The sequence below is a fragment of the Mauremys mutica genome, chromosome 1 (genome assembly GCF_020497125.1).
Source record: "Mauremys mutica isolate MM-2020 ecotype Southern chromosome 1, ASM2049712v1, whole genome shotgun sequence".
NCBI lineage: Eukaryota > Metazoa > Chordata > Testudines > Geoemydidae > Mauremys > Mauremys mutica.
In genome coordinates, this window is record NC_059072.1 from 114,098,196 (window position 1) to 114,114,492 (window position 16,297).

At 46.2% G+C, this 16,297-nt stretch overlaps 2 protein-coding genes across 2 annotated transcripts in view; one reads left to right on the plus strand and one right to left on the minus strand.

Moving 5' to 3' along the window:
* Positions 1-16,297, minus strand: part of MICAL3 (microtubule associated monooxygenase, calponin and LIM domain containing 3) — a 346,852-nt gene that overhangs the window by 282,399 nt on the left and 48,156 nt on the right. The window lies entirely within an intron of this gene.
* On the plus strand, positions 1,004-15,620 carry PEX26 (peroxisomal biogenesis factor 26). Its single transcript, XM_044991848.1, has 5 exons — positions 1,004-1,627; positions 5,117-5,257; positions 7,952-8,265; positions 11,073-11,219; positions 12,125-15,620. The coding sequence occupies exons 1-5, from the start codon at positions 1,410-1,412 to the stop codon at positions 12,226-12,228; spliced, it is 924 nt and encodes a 307-aa protein (XP_044847783.1). The 5' UTR covers positions 1,004-1,409; the 3' UTR covers positions 12,229-15,620.

Here is a 16,297-nt window from a genome sequence, read left to right on the forward strand (position 1 = left end):
CTGGTGGGGGGTCCTTCCTCTCCGGGATAGAAGGACCCCCCCGCTGCCGAATTACAGCCGAAGCGGGACCCGCCGCCGGCGTGCAGCCGGGTCTTCGGCGGTAATTCGGCGGCGGGGGGTGGGGGGGTGTCCTTCCGTTCCGGGACCCACCGCCGAAGTCCCCCGAAGACCCGCGGTGGGGGCTGCACTTCGGTGGCGGGTCCCGCTTCGGCGGTAATTTGGCGGCGGGGGATCCCTGCTGTGGGTCTTTGGGGCACTTTGGCGGCACGTCCTGGAAGGGAAGGACACCCCCCCCCCCCCGCCGCCGCCTTACCACCGAAGCGGGGCCCCCCGCCGCCCAAGACCCCGGGCCCCTGGAATCCTCTGGGCAGCCCTGGCTCCACTGCGCTGCTTTCTTCTTTGGCAGCCATTCGGCAGCAGGTCCTTCCCTCTGAGAGGGACCGAGGGACCCGCCGCCAAAGATCCCAATGTGCCACCCCTTCCCCTTGGCTGCCCCAAGCACCTGCTTGCTGAGCTGGTGCCTGGAGCTGGCCCTGCTCAGTACCTCTTAAAATCAGGTCCCAAGTCCTGAAGGGTCAGTTGTGTCATCCCAGGTGGGCCCTGTGGGTTTTGAAATCCTCACTTTCATGGAAAGCTGTGGCTTGGCATTTGCTGCATTCAGGGCTTCAGGGTCCAAACCCATCGCAGCTCAATGAAGATTTACTCTGCCATAAGGAATGGAGAAAACCAACAGATAAAGTAATTCCATTTCTACTGCCATCCGAGGGAAAGAGTGCCAGCCCTTCCCACCCCTGCTCAGCATAACCCCTGGAACCTGAATCTAAACCCTACATCTACAAACCCCTCACACCCTCTCGGCTCAGTTTTAAAACCTAGAGCAGAGGGCATTCTGCTTGATTTCCTCCTCCAACCTTGCTACCACAGCAGAACCGTGACCCAAAGAAACTACAATTCCCATCGTCCCCTGCACAGGGTTTGAGCGCAGCGAGGCGTGCGGGGAGGCGGGGAAGATTGCCCTGCCCCCGGCTTTTCGGAAACGCCGCAAAGAGGGGCTCCCCCGCTGCGGATCTGGGGGGCCGGGCTGTGAGGGCTGCCTTTGCACGCTGCGCCTGCTGGAGCCAGCGGGCATAAGCCGCAAGGCAGGACACAGCACCGATCGCAGGCGCAGAGCTTCAGCTCGGCCCCGCGCAGCGTGCGCTGTAAAACCGCGCAGAGCCGCCCGCTGCCGCGGCGCTCCATTGCCCGGTGCATGAACCCGCGTGTGGGAGGAGCCAGCCCGTGTGTGCACAGGGGGGGCGCTCCGGGAGCTGCTGGGGCACAAGCAAGCGATGGCTCCGAAGGCGATCGGGGCCGGGATTCGAAGCACGTAGCCAAGCCCAGATGCTAAGAGCCGCCACTCCCCGAGCACCATGAAGAACGACTTGCCCGTGTCCTTAGCTGGACTCAGCGGGCCGGCAGGTTTCCTCAGGAGCAGCGAGCCTCTGTGCTTGTCTCCCGTGCCAGCCCCAGCGACCTCTTTGTTGGAGGAGGCTGCGGATTTGCTGGTGGTGCACCTGGACTTTGCTGCTGCTCTGGACAGGTGTGAGCGGGGCTGCGAAAGCCTTGCCTCGGACCCTGACTGTGAAAGGTACGGGGGGGGCGAGTTCCCAGTCACCCCTGGGCATGGAGCAAGGGAGGTTCCCCCTGCTCAGGGCAAACGCAGGCAGGGCCTGTGCAGCCGGTTCCCTGCGAAATCTGCTCAGATCCAAGCGCAGACGAAAGCTGTTCCAGGTGACTCCTGGACAGAAAAGTCTTGGCTTTTGTTTGTGACCACACGGGAGTACAGTGGGCCTGAGATATTTGACAGGACTCAGTTAAGATCTAATGTATCCTTGTTTAGAAACAGTGCTGCTACTGTGGGATCTGGGGTTCTGGTTTTGGATTTTTTTGCCCTTCTTTCCCCTCAACCTTCTGCTTGGGTTACAGAGTTGCAAGTGTTACTGTTTAGTCGGTGCTGTTGTCTTTTGTGTGACACATAAAGGAGAGATCCTTGATCATCTTTGGTAGTTAAGGCAGCAAAGAATCCTGTGGCACCTTATAGACTAACAGACGTTTTGGAGCATGAACTTTCGTGGGTGAATACCCACTTCGTCGGATGCAAGTGGGTATTCACCCACGAAAGCTCATGCTCCAAAACGTCTGTTAGTCTATAAGGTGCCACAGGATTCTTTGCTGCTTTTACAGATCCAGACTAACACGGCTACCCCTCTGATATTTGGTAGTTAAAAATTTCATAGCAGAATTTTTTACAGTAGTGAGAGTATTAATATCGGTGTCTTAGCCAAATTCTGATTTGTCTAATTAGTTTTTAACTCCTTCATGCTGTTTCAGTTGGAAATAATGTATTATTTCCTGCTTTCAACCCTGAAGTGGGATGTAATGTTGCTGTTCTCTATACAAACAGCTGATTTGTTTCATCCAGCAGTAACTGTATGTCCTAGGTAAGGGAAATGATTCCTGTATATGACGTGCTTGGAGATCCTTGAGAATCAAGGCATTTGGATAATAATAGGTCTAAGAATGTATAAGCACTCAGAAAAATGAAGTGTGGGATTATTGATCATGCTTTATATTAAGGTTCTATTTATAAAGGATTAATGAATGATTAGTGCATGTTTTAGTAAATTGTTAATATATTATTTTAGAATGCAGCAAGTCAATACATGACTTACAGCCATCTATAACACTTACTGACATGCTTATAACTCAGTTTGCATTTTAATATGGCTAAATACATCTAGGAACAAAGAATGTAGGCCATACTTACATGTTAGGGGACTCTCTTCTGGGAAGCAGTGACTGAAAATAATTTGGGGTTCATGGTGGATAGTCAGCTGAACATGAGCTCCCTGTGTGATGCCATGGCCAAAATGGCTAATGTAATCCTTGGATGCATAAGCAGGGGAATCTCAAGCAGGGGTAGGGAGACTATTTTATCTCTGTGTTTGGCATTGGTGGGACTGCTGCTGCACTACTGTGTCCAGTTCTGGTGTCCACAATTCAAGATGGATGTTGATAAATTGGAGAAGGTTCAGAGAAGAGCCACGATAATGATTAAAAGAGCTGAATCTATTTAGCTTAACAAAGAGAAGGTTAAGGGGTGATTAATTACAGTCCATAGGTACCTGCATGGAGAATATTTAATAATGGATACTTCAGTATAGCAGAGAAAGGTAAAATATGATCTGATTGGCTGGAAGTTGAAGCTAGACAAATTCAGACTGGAGATAAGGCATATCGTTTTAAGTGTGGGAGTAATTAACCATTGGAACAATTTACCCAGGGTCATGGTGGAGTCTTTATCACTGACTATTTTGAAATTAAGATTGGATATTTTGCTAAAATATGCTCTGGGAATTATTTTGGAGAAGTTTTATGGCCTGTGTTGTACTGGAGGTCAGACTAGATGATCACAATAGTCCCTTCTGTCCTTGGAATCTAGAAATTTCTCTTACTATTTATCTCTGTAACATGCTTAGAATATCTCTAATTTATTAGCCCTTTATAAAGCACTATATTTAGGGATAGTTTTGTTCCTTTGTCTATTGGACAACGCATAGAAACAGACTCTTGAGTGTTTTAGGTCTTCTAGTCTTGTTGCTCATATCCCCCCCCCCAATCCCTGTCTGAAGACAAAAATACTCCTCCTGCTCCTCTTCATTTCCAAAGCTGTGTACCTAATACAGGTTTATGACTTGTGGTGGAGGAAATGAACAGATGAACTCTTAAGGGACTTACACACAGCTCTTCCAATGCATTTAGGCCTGTAACTCCCATTTCATTGGAAGTCCTGCCAATCAACAGATCTGGTCTAGCTCTGCTTTGCTTGTTAGTTATGATGAGTTCAAAAGCCATCAGAATGATGTAGTTTACTGAGCTTATTATGCCCCACAGAAATATAGCCCAGAGGTTCTTATGGTACTACCAGATACTAAACAATCCACAAACATATTTAAAAGTGGGGAGGGGCATGAAGATGAGAATTCCCTGGAAGAACAGGGGGAGGGATAGGTCAGTTCGAGCACTGGCCTGCTAAACCCAGGGTTGCGAGTTCAATCCTTGAGGGGGCCATTTAGGGATCTGGGGCAAAATCAGTACTTGGTCCTGCTAGTGAAGGCAGGGGCACTATTAAAAAAAATCCCCCCCAGATGGGAAAGGAATGGTTTAGGTTGATACTTTACTTGCTATTATAGTCAGACCCAGAGACCCCACTGACAAGGAAGGCCCCATTATGCTAGGTGCTGCACAAACACACAGCCTATCTCAAAGACCAACAGAGGGTGGGAGGGAAGACGTAGAATCCTCATTTTATAGGTGGGGAACTAAAGGGCTTGTCTACACTTAAAATGCCACAGCAGCCTAGCTGCACTGCTGTAGCATTTCAGTGAAGGCACTGCCTACACCAGTCCTCCAGAGGCAGTAGCTAGGTATATGGGAGCATTCTCTCATCAACCTATTGCTTTCTACACTGGGGGTTAGGTTGGGTTTCACTGCATCACTCAGAGGTATGGATTTTTCACCCCCCTGACTGACTGAGTTATACCAACCTAATTTCCTAGTGTTGACCAGGCCTGAGGCAGAGAGAATGGTTGAATCACTGACTCTGTCGCACAAGCAGGGCGAGGAATTGAACCCAGTTTTCTTGAATTTTTATCTAGGTTTGGAATCTCTTACAATCACAATTTCAACACATTGTCAGTCCCAAAATAATAATGATGCCAGTAGTCCTTGTCATGATTTTTAGTCACCAAACAATTACTAGAGGCTAGATTGTTAAAAGCCTAAACTAATTTACAGGTACATTTGTCTTGTTTTGGCTGCTTTAATACGTGTGAATATAGACAACGCCTGATTAGTATGAAAAGGGGTCTGTGCATGATTGAGAGATGTGGGACTTCTGCTGGAGATGTGTAACAAACATGTCCAGCAAAAAAGGCTGAACAGTGTCTGTGCTTTTGGAGAAAAGCTACTGAGGAGGAATTAGAAAGCCCCCATCATCAGATGTGTCAGGCAGGGAAGGATTTTGAAACAGCATTTCTCACAAGTGCTCATTTGGCCTGTCTTGTCCATTGGACAGCTCTGCGGAAGTGAAGTGCTCCCTGTGCATTGTGGGGATCCAGGCCCTGGCAGAGATGAACCGGTGGAGAGAAGTTCTGTCTTGGGTCCTACAGTATTACCAGGTCCCTGAACGTCTGCCTCCAAAAATTCTGGAACTGTGGTGAGTAATTATCTGTACTTTCTGGATATGTTCTGCCTAAAATACCCAGGTTCCACAACCTATATGTTTAGTGTGCTGTATGGGGTTCTAGTTGGGCTTTTTCTTTCGTGTCCCTCCTTCTTTCTTGCCATCTCCCCCTGCACAAGAGGGGGCCAGGCACAGCTGTTCAGAGGGAACCTTTTCAGGATGAAATAACAGCGTTGAACTTGGTTTTCTGCAGCATCTTTCATTTTCAAGGAATGCCACAGTGATAGGTTAGAGGTTGTTTTGCCTCTTCCACAGCTAGAGACACTGGAACCTGTTAGAGTGAGAAGGGATGTTGCCCTGACACCAAGATCACACATCCCAGGTGTTATGTGATCTTTATCTAGCACCTTTAGTCAGGCAGTGGTTTAACATCTCCACTAGAATATGTTGCCTCAAACAGTGCAGCATCTCCCTAGTGCTTTACTGCAGTGAAAGACATGTTGTTCCCTCCTCTTTTTCACTAGCAGGGCTGGACTACTGTGACTGTCTCCTGACTGAAGCTAACAGAATGTTAGGAACCATTAGGAAAGGGATAGATAATAAGACAGAAAATATATTGTCTTTATATAAATCCATGGTCCATCCACTTCAGATCTGCACACAATATTCAAGATCACCCTATCACAAAACAGACACATTGGAATTGGAAAAGGCACAGAGGGGTAATAAAAATGATTAGGGATATGGAACAGCTTTTGTATGAGACTGGGACTTTTCAGCTTGGAGAAGAGACGACTGAGGGGGAACATGATAGAGGTCTATAAAATCTTGACTGGTGTGGAGAAAGTGAATTAGGAAGGGTTATTTACTCCTTCACATAACACAAGAAGTAGGGGGTCACCTACTTAATGAAATTAATAGGCAACAGGTTTTTTAAACAAACAAAAGGAAATACTTCTTCACACAGTGCACAGTCAACCTGTGGAACTCCTTGCTAGGGGATGTTGCAAAGACCAAAACTATAACAGGGTTTAAAATAAACAAACAAAAAAAACCCCAACTAAAGTTCATGGAGAATAGGTCCATTAATAGCTATTAGTCAGGATGGGCAGGGATGCAACACCATGCTCTGAGTGTCCCCAGCCTCTGTTTGCCAGAAGCTGGTAGTGGACGACAGGGGATGGATCACTTGATGATTACCTGTTCTGTTCAGTCCTTCTGAAGCATCTGGCATTGGCCACTGCCAGAAGACAGGATACTGGGCTAGATGGACCTTTGGTCTGACCCAGTATGGCCATTCTTATGTTCTCTCAGGAATCCTTGTGATGAAAGATGCAGTGGCACCTGACCTATAAATAGCCAAAGAACCACTTCATCAATGAATGGAATGAGATTATACTAAATACCTATGAAAAATCCAGAGACTCTTCTCTATCAGAAGTGTGTTTTTTAAATTCAGTTTTTAGCAGGAAGAGAAAAAAAGTGCTGCAAGAAGTTGAATATATAAAAGTATTAAGGACTTATTTCCAGGACTTTCCACCTATGGATCTCAAAGCACTTTATAAAGGCAGGCAAGTACCATTCCAAGTGATTGCTGGAGCAAATCTAGTCTCCCTTGGAAGTACAGGCATCTTAGAAGGTGGTGTGCAGGAGTCTTATTACTGAGAGCATGGAGTTGTGGAAGGGTTTGGCCTCTCTAGGAAGGAGGGGAAAATTGATTTGATGCTTGTTATGGAGGAGATGGTTGAGGAGGGATTGGCAGCTGTGGAAAGGGGGTTGGGTGCCGAGGATCATGATTAGCCAAGCCTGAGCAGACAGTATTATTCAGAGCTATGAAAAGCCACATGCAGCTTGAGAGCCTTAAATTGAGTGTAACGGGTCTCGGGACATTTAATTTTCTGATTACTGTATTTCACCCATTAATCAAATCTGTGTATTTGCCAGCCTTCATGACCCCTCATGTCAAAACCCAAAGGGTCCGAGAGCTGCCCAGTAACATACTGCCTGATGTGTCTTATGTCATGAATTTTGTGGCCTTAGCAAAGACTCAGACCCTGTGATGCCCTCAGTAAGTGCAGGGAGAAGGTCCCATGCCACCACCAGTGAAGAGCAAGTGTAGAAGATGATAATATTTCTTACATTTTAACAGTGACTGCTGTACTAGACTTTTGCTCCCTGCATCAGGTGACGAAAGGCTGGGAACATTGCTGGGGGAGGAAGGAAGCTTGGCCTCTGCGGGTGTCTGCGCTGCACTTGGGCGGTGTCATTCCCATTGTGGTAGATAGACTCGCCCTAGCTCAGCTCAAGCTAGTGCACTAAAAATACCAGTATGGACATTGTGTCACTGGTGATAGCTTGGGCTAGGCATCCGAATCCCAGCCCTCCGCCTTCCCCTTGGGTCCAAGCTCAGGTGGCTAGGCCAAGCTGCCACCAGTGCTGTAGCAGCTACACTGCTGTTCTTAGTGGGGTAGCTTGACCTGAGCTAGTGCAGGTCTGTCTATCCACGCTGGGAATCACACCTCCTTGCTGCAGTGTAGGCACATGCTGAGGGGTTGCTTCATATTGCTTCCTAGGGACTCTTCCCCCCTCCCCCCCACATGGAGTGCAGATTGTCACTGAGGGATCTATGTCCAGTTCCAGGCATAGATGACTGAAGTTGGTAACTGTAAGTGATCTCAACTTTGCAAATAGATTGTAGTGTAACGTTCATTTTTTCTTGCATTCTAGCATCCTTTTGTACAGCACAGTGAAGGAGCCCCATGTGATGTTGGAAGTTAACAGTTATTGGCTGAGAGATCTAACCAATCAGAGCCTGCCTTCCTATGGCACCTTGATGGAGTTGCATCTGTTGCATGTGTTGCTTCCCCTTGGACAATTTGTGGAGGCAGAGGAGCTGGTACAGGGCTGTGACGCTTTCAACAAAGAGCAACAACTTGAGGCCCTGAGGACCATTAACGAGAGGAGGTGTCAATGGGTGCAACAGGAAGAGACACAGTCAGCCCCTGAAGAGCAACCAGCCACAGCGAGGGAGAAGCTGTTAGGTAGGTGCTCTCTCTAACCCTCACAATCCTGCTTTCCTCTTCCGAGGTGTAGAAGAGGGAGCCATTGAACTTGGGCCAAATCACTCTTTATTTGTATTTAGACTTATGTTAAGTGTTTTACCTACTTGCTCTTGGTGCTTTCACTATAGTTAAAACTCACAATGTCAACATGCAGCTCAACACATACAATCTACAGATTGCCCCTCCCCCTCACATAACCACTGTCTGCTAATAAATAATCATTCATCTCAGCTCCCTTTCTTGTACCCCAGATCCCTCAGCTTGGCTCCTTCTGAAATGTTCAGGAGAAAAGATGGACTTTGTAGCATGTCCAGAAAGCCAGCAAATCTGGCAGGTTGAGAGGAGAAGCGAGTTTCAAATCTAAAAGCCCTTCACAGAGAACTGTCTTGCGAGTAGCCTTCTCCCATCTACAATGGGGGGGTTGCAATTCTTCAGTCCTCACAACAGTGGCAGCATTTTAGGAGGGGGAAGAGGTGGTACCTCAAGAAACCCAAACTACTTAAGGGCATTTAAATTAAAATAAAGACCTCAAACTGTGCTTGGAAATCCACAGCATTCCAAGCTCCCCATGTCTGTTTAGTGTTTGACCTCTCTGCTGGATGCCAAAGTGGTGGTTTTTTGGTGGGATTTGGATACTTGTCCACTGGGAATTGATCTGAAAGCTACCCACTTATTTCCACATATCAAGCTGTCATTACATGGGTTGACTGTTCAGTTCTCATTACCAACTAGGGCTAGATTCAAACTGGTACACTTTAGAAGGAAGAGGCTCCGTATCCATTACCAGTTTTACCTCTTTCTTTTTTATTATGCCCAGTTGAATGACTGTACAGCCAGTTCCCCTTTCTTAACCTATCCAAGGTTGGTAGTGACTGAAAGTCTTAGGGGAAGTGGTTTCAGTTTCATCAAATTTCTAGGTCTCAAAATTCCATCACAGCTGGTACTAGTTGGTACCCATTTCTGCTGCAGCAACAGAAACAGCTACCCAACATACTATTAGGCCCGGTCTACACTTAAAATGTAGGCTGACCTAGCTACAGTGCTCAGGGGTATAAAAACAGCTACACCCCTGTGCACCCTGACTATGCCAACCTAACCCCCAGTGTAGACACAGCTAGGTTGACGGCAGAATGCTTCCATTGACCTAACAACAGTTGCTCAGGGAGGTGGATTTCCTAGAGTGATAGACAGACCCCATCCTTCAACTGTAGACTGCATCTACACTACAGGGTTCTGCCAGCGTAGCTACAGCTCCATATCTATGTTATGCTAGTTTCCATAGCGTAGACATGGCCTTAGTCTGCTGGCTTAATGGGTATTAACTGTTAACTAACAATATTGCCAGGGGATGTTCCTTCTGACCTCTTACATGGCATGTGCATAAACAAATGCTCTTGCTCGATAAGAATTGCAAAGTCAAAAGTTTATCTTTCACATTAGAAAACTGCCTTAGTCTTTGCCAGTTTTTAAAATATACTACAGAAGAAATATGTAAAAACATGCAATTAAAACTTAAGACAGATGACATTTCCTCTAAGGGCTTATGTAGTTGCCAGTGTGAACTTTCTACTATCCTCCCATGAATAATGTTCTTGTATTCTCATTTTTTGAGCCCACGTAGTAGAATCTATGGGTGGGAATTAAGCACTTATTAGACCTAAGAATTCCCAATTAATCCAGGTATTCTTGTCTCCAGGGGGCTCCAGCACCTGGTTAGGGCATCCCTCCCTTATGGGACATTAGTATTGATAATTGTATAAAGTCCTTTGGGTACAAGCTTCCCACAAAGCTTCCTCTTCAGTAACAACTACCATAAAGCTTTTAGAAAGAAAGCAGGAAAAGAAAGCAACACACCTCTGTTAATAGCGGTCCAACTAGGAAGTCATGTGGATTGCAGGAGCCAATGTGATGTTACATCCTTGGTAATAGCAGACAGGCCAGGAGTGCTTGAGGAGACGAGGGATGAACACAGTGTTCCTCTTCTAATAGCTGCCCGGTCATGGGGTGCATCACTCACCAGCGGGCTGGCACCTCCTCTTGGCCACTCTGGAGATTAGCTGGAGGCCATCACCCCCATCCATGGCTTGCACATCATCACTCTGTCTCTGCATCTGCCAGGGGCCACTCTTACAGCCTCAGGAACCACAGCACCCTCTTCGTGACTTGACCATCCAGCTGTGTCACCATCCATGTTCCCCCCCTTCTCAGGGTTAGTATCTCAGTCCACCCACTACTCCTGGTCCCAACCCAGGGAGTTTACAGATAGCAGTCTCTTGCTGCAACTCTTTTTAATTTCTCCCAATGCTGCTAAGTTTCCCTGGGCTACTTCCCTGTAGCCCCAGCACCTTCTTCGCCCTAACCTCAGGGCATGCAACTACACAGCCCCAGCAGCCAATCAGGAGCTCGTTCTTGACCCCCCCATCTCTGTGAGTAGTTGCTCTGTCCAAAGTGCCACAGGTCTTTCAGCTTACTAGAGACACGGTCCTCACTCCTCGAGCTCCCAGCAGCAACTTATTCTGCTCTGCCCTGCAGCTCCTTTTATGTGAGCTTGCTTGGCCCTGATTGGTTGTTCCCTGCAACTCCTCCCTGATTGGCTGCACTCATGCAGCCTCTCTGGACCACTCGGAGGACTCATCTCCACTGCTCGCTGCTGCGGTTAACCCTTCCTAGTCCAGTGTGGGGCAGACACTCCATCACATGCTCTATCGAGATAGCTTTGGGAACCTTCTATGCAGTCTTATTTTCCTTGCCTCTTCCTTTAACCACCTCTTGTACTTGTATTCCAGGCTCTGTGTCCCGAAAGTTATTGACCATATTAACAGTGCTGCGTAGAGCACTGGGATCCATGTCAAGCCACTTCTGTTCCAGCCCTTACAAAAAGATGCTCTTGGCTGCTCTCATAGTATGCCTTGTGGTGGTGAGACTAGACCCGGGTACGTGATTAAGGCTTCTGAATGTTATTTGTTATCTGTCTTATGGTTATGAACAAGAAACTGGGAATTGCTAGCGTTGGGCTTGGAAGAGGAACATTTATTCAAACCTCTCCCCTTAGGAGTTACTGTGAGACATGGTGCAGGAGCCATAGGTGTGCAGGAGCTCACAGCTACTATATTTCCACCTTTTTCCACTAAAAGGTCACTGAAGGGAGATGTGTAGGGCAGCTGCCTGTAAATAAACCTTTAGCTACTGCATCCGCGGCCTTTCCTAACAGAAGGTACTGTTGGAAACTGTTCTGAAGCACAGGCTATGGGCAGTTCGCAGCTATCCAGTGCCAGACTCTGCCTCCGTCAGAGAAAGATGCTGCAAAAGTGTTGGCTGTGGGAAGTACAGAGTGGTACGAATGGTTGTGATTGGTGAACTTTAGAAAAGTAATTTAGCTCTAACCTCAGCCTTGATCCACTTAAGCTACAAGCCAACCCAAAACTACCCTAAAAGGCACTCATTAGCATTCAGAAAGTCTGTGGATATAGATCCCCCCTTCTCACACCCCCGCTCTGTTTTGTAATGAGAGTTTCCAGTGTCTCTGATAGTCCTAAGAATCTTCATTACTGAGGCACATGCTCAGTACCCCCCTGCAGAGGGGACTTTTGAGTCTTCAGTGCTGTTCTGTCAATCAGCCTTTGGAGGGTGAAGCATAGCTCACTGGGGAGGAGAGCAGCACCCTCTTCTCTATGCCCCGCAGCTTCTGCTAGGTGAGAGTCTGAGCACTCACCTCGGCAGGAATAAAGAGAAAGCAAAGCTGATGGCTTCCCTTAACCCGAGTGGGGATCAGCTCTTTCTGAGTTTATAAAGAGAAGGGTAGCAAACATGAATGAAATACTTTTGTTTTATTTTGCAGCTGCTCCCACATCCCTGCCCTTCCTTTACAGGCTGGTCCAGCTCTGCCATCAGGCATGGATGGCTGTATTTTCTCCGCTCTACAGGCCTCCAGTTCAAGACTAAGTGGCTTTACGATGTGCTGCAAATCTTTTGTCTCTGTTGCTGTGCAAGTGGCAGTTTGTCTTGAGGATTTTAATCAGGCTCTGCAAGGGCTCCTGAGACCAATGTACTAATTCAAATGACCACATGTGGGCTCCCATGCAGTGACATCTTCCTCTCTTGCCAGACTAAGTACCTGGCCTAGTGCTGTCTGGATTTTGAAACTGCCTCTGCTACTTGTCTCCCTGCTATGGAGCTCTGCAGCACAGTACTAACCCTGGAGGAATGTGCACGTACAGAGCTTTAGCCCTCCTCCTCTAACCCACGTCTTATGTAGATGACCCCTGAAAGTGGTTGCTTTTGGTGTGGGTCCCAAGTGAGAGTCTGTAGCCAATAGCAAAGAACAATGACAGGCATTCTGAGAGACTGCTCCATCCTTGCAAATGTTTTTGAAGTTGTCCAAGAAGTGGGAGTGGAATTTCAGAGGGTATGGTTATGAAAGATCTCAGAGTACCAGGTCTACACTGAACCCTAGGAGCCAAAAAACTGTCATGCCTTGGCACCCTTTAAATGCCCAGTTTCTGCAGCATGAGATTTACGCCAAATATGTGGAACACTGTAAAATATTGCAGACTGAAATTGGAGCCCATTCTGTTCTGAGGGCCAGAGTTTCTCTTGTGACCCTGATGTGTCTCGGCATAGTCGTTCTCACTTTGGATTTAACAATCGTGGCTAAGCAAGCATATCAAGGTGATGGGACGCATTATAAAGATGGATCCATCAGCCCATTCTGTCCCCTGGCTGCATCCAGCACAAGCAATTATAGACCTTCCTGTCTTTCGGAAGATCATGAATACTAAATATTTGACACTGGATAAGTTAAAATAGGGGATAGCAGAGAAATGGAGATGGTGAGAGGCAAGAGCCAACAGAGTTGCTCTTGTTAATCTTGATATACTTCATATTTATTAGAGTCTGACCTGCCCCATTACTTGAATTGTCATGTAGTTTCACTGCATACTTTAAGTGTCTCTGTATCTTCTGTTGACATGCTTTCTATTTACATATTTAGATTTAAATATACAAGACTCCTAGCCAATGCCTAGACCTCCCAACAAGTATTTAGAATCACAATCCACAGAGTAATCATCCAGCAGCAAATCTGCACTCTTTCATACCAAGAGTAAATTAACAGGCCTCAAAATACATTTCCCCCTCTATCCAAAACCCTAGACCCCAGTCCTCCCCAAAAGCTCTAGCACATTGATGGTCAATAGATCAAAGCTACTTCAGACTAGTGGTTGGGGGAGCGACTTCCAGAGTCAAAGGGCCCTCCTGGATAACACTTTGCCAGCAGTTCCTGCCCCCATACCAAGTTGGCTTCACAGCTCAAGTGCCTCAGCTGGTTGTAGCTTTAACAGTATAAAACAGGGAGATAAGTAATTATTCAGGTAGACAAGACCCAAACCACACCCTGAACTCCCCATCTCCCTGATAACCAAGAGACATTTAGTGCAGATCCTTGTGCAATGTCCTATAACATGAGTCCTCTACAAAACATCCCACACGGCCTTCTGCCTTTGCAGTAACCATACAGTGCTGTGGGAGCTATTTCTAATCCTTCAAAAATGGTAGCAGCACACAGGTATCACAACAGCTGGCTGCATGCACTACAATGGTTTGTTAGCGGTTCCTCCTCTTAAGGGAGCCTGAGGTTCTGTCTTCACTGCTGAACAACACACCTGTTTTTCTGTGGCATAACTAACATGAACTATCCTGTGAAATCCTAGTGGAGACAAGGCTCTGTAGTTTTATTGAGAGGTAAACCAGGCAAGGTCAATGATGCAGTGGGGGTTGGTAATATTAACAACTTTGCCTACCTCTCATTCAGAAGAAAGTACAGGAAACTTGTTTCCACTAGGATATTACAGCGAGATAACTATTGTGCATTTATCTTTGCTGTGGAAAAACATGTGTAGGCAGTTAAGACAAAGCCTTGAAGACCTTACACATTTTGGAGCTTCATGTTATTATTTACATGCATCTGTAATGCACCTATCGCTATCATATCTCCATGAGCTCAGTCACAGATTCATCATTTCAAAGACTTTCAGCATAAAATAATCATATCAAGACTCTAAGGAGAAAGGCTCTGGGCTTGTCTACGTGGTGTGGCAATGGGGCCGTGATTTCTAAAATGCACTAGCTTGCACATTAATTGGTCTGTGTATTCCCTTCTGGTATGCACTAAAAGTTCCCTACCATGTTTTAACCTAGTTCTTTTTCCAATAGTACTATGTTAAAGTGCACCAAGGAACTTCTGGTACACACCAGCAGGGTCTACATGGTCTGATAAGTGTGCAACATGTTAGTGAACTTTAGAAATCACACCCCTGTAGAGTGCACTGCCATACAACTTAGACAAGTCCTCTCTGTAACTCTTCTAAGAATGACTAGTTTGTACTTCCCAGTCTCATTGCAGGATCTAGCTATGTACATACCTTTATGATCTAGTTACAGTGGTATCTGAGGGTGTCAAATTCTGCTTACTAATCATGTATTCGGTCTTTCCGCCATTAACTAGGTGGCAGTTCACATTTCCTCTGGCTCATTGTTGCAAATTTCTGTTTGTAGCCATGCTTGTGATATTGAGATTGTGTTCTGTGAGGAGCGTGCATGATGCTCTCGATTTCTGCTTAGAGGTTGCTTGATAATGTCTTAACTGTTCATTTCCATGGATCTTTTTAAACTGTGTGAGCGATGCATAGATTAGCCACCTCAAACTTCTCCTAGTACTTTGTTTTTTAATTTGAATGTTTTTCATTGTGTTTAGCACATAATGAGACAAAGGATGGTGGAAACAGAAAAATATCACTTATGCAATTCTAATTGTTTTATTCATTTAATTTTAAATACTTAATTTTCAGAATAAAAATTACTACTTATGTAGTCTCTTATATTGTGATGCTCATTCGGGCTGGTCACAAAACAGTCTTTCATAACACTGGCATATATTATTAAAAATATTTACATTTAGTGCATTGAATTCTTTGGAAATATGTTTCACTGCAAACAGCGGCCCTGATTCTGCAAACATATGCTTTAATTAGGTGAATAGTACCATTCAGTTTTATGGGACTAATTACCCAATTAAGTCTACTCATAAGCTGTGACCCTGCAAACACTAATACATGTATTTTCATATAATGGATCAGAGTATTGAATATTTTTTTGCATATCTTCCCAGATGCTTTCAATTAAAGATGCAACATATATTGTTCATTTGTTAAACTTTTTAATATGAAGCAGTATTTGTCTATTCATGATTTATATATGTTTGTATATACTTAAATGGCCAAGAATTTACAGAAACATGCAACAAGGAGTAAAGTATTCAATAACTTGTCATCTGTAGTTTCATTATTTTCCCCTATCCCTTACCACAATCAAAGAGCTTGTTACCTTAGGGGAAGATGCCATCATACATACCTTCTGTAGATGTGATAATTCTGCCACCAAACCCTTGCTGTATGGGGGGAGGGGTGTTTGCACTTTTTGCTGAGTATCTCCAGGCATAGGAGTTGGAGATGATTCTTCTGCTATCTGACTTCCTTTTGTAAGAGGCTGAAGATTATATTGACACATATTTCCTACAGGGAATTGAAAAATGCCAGGGGAGAAGTACAGCAGCATCTATACTCAACTGCTTTGAAGTGGAGCCTTTGGAGAGCAGGCTGTAGCCAGGGCCGGCTCTAGATTTTTTGCTGCCCCAAGCAAAAACATTTTTTGACTGCCCTCCACCCCAGCCCTGGGCTCCCCCACCCGGCACTCCCCTGCTGCCCCAGCCCTGGGTTCTCCCCCCACACACCCCCTGCTGCCCCAGCGCTGGAATCTCTCCTTCCCCCCCCCCACCAGTGCCCTCCCCCCTGCCACCCCAGCCCTGGGCTCTCCCCCTAACCTGCACCCTCCTGCTGTCCTAGCCCTGGATCACTGGTAACTCGCTCCCAGGGCGGGTCATTCAGCAGGAATTTTGGACGTGCACAGAACACAGACAGGATTGGTTCCCATATGGTTACAGAGCTGCAGTAAAGTG

Bases quoted from the DNA above. Each gene is read 5' to 3' on its own strand.
- PEX26 (XM_044991848.1), top strand. From the start codon at position 1,410: ATGAAGAACGACTTGCCCGTGTCCTTAGCTGGACTCAGCGGGCCGGCA. The intron at 5,258-7,951 runs GTGAGTAATTAT...CTTGCATTCTAG, and splicing joins CCAAAAATTCTGGAACTGTG to CATCCTTTTGTACAGCACAG. The intron at 11,220-12,124 runs GTACGTGATTAA...TTTATTTTGCAG, and splicing joins GGTGGTGAGACTAGACCCGG to CTGCTCCCACATCCCTGCCC.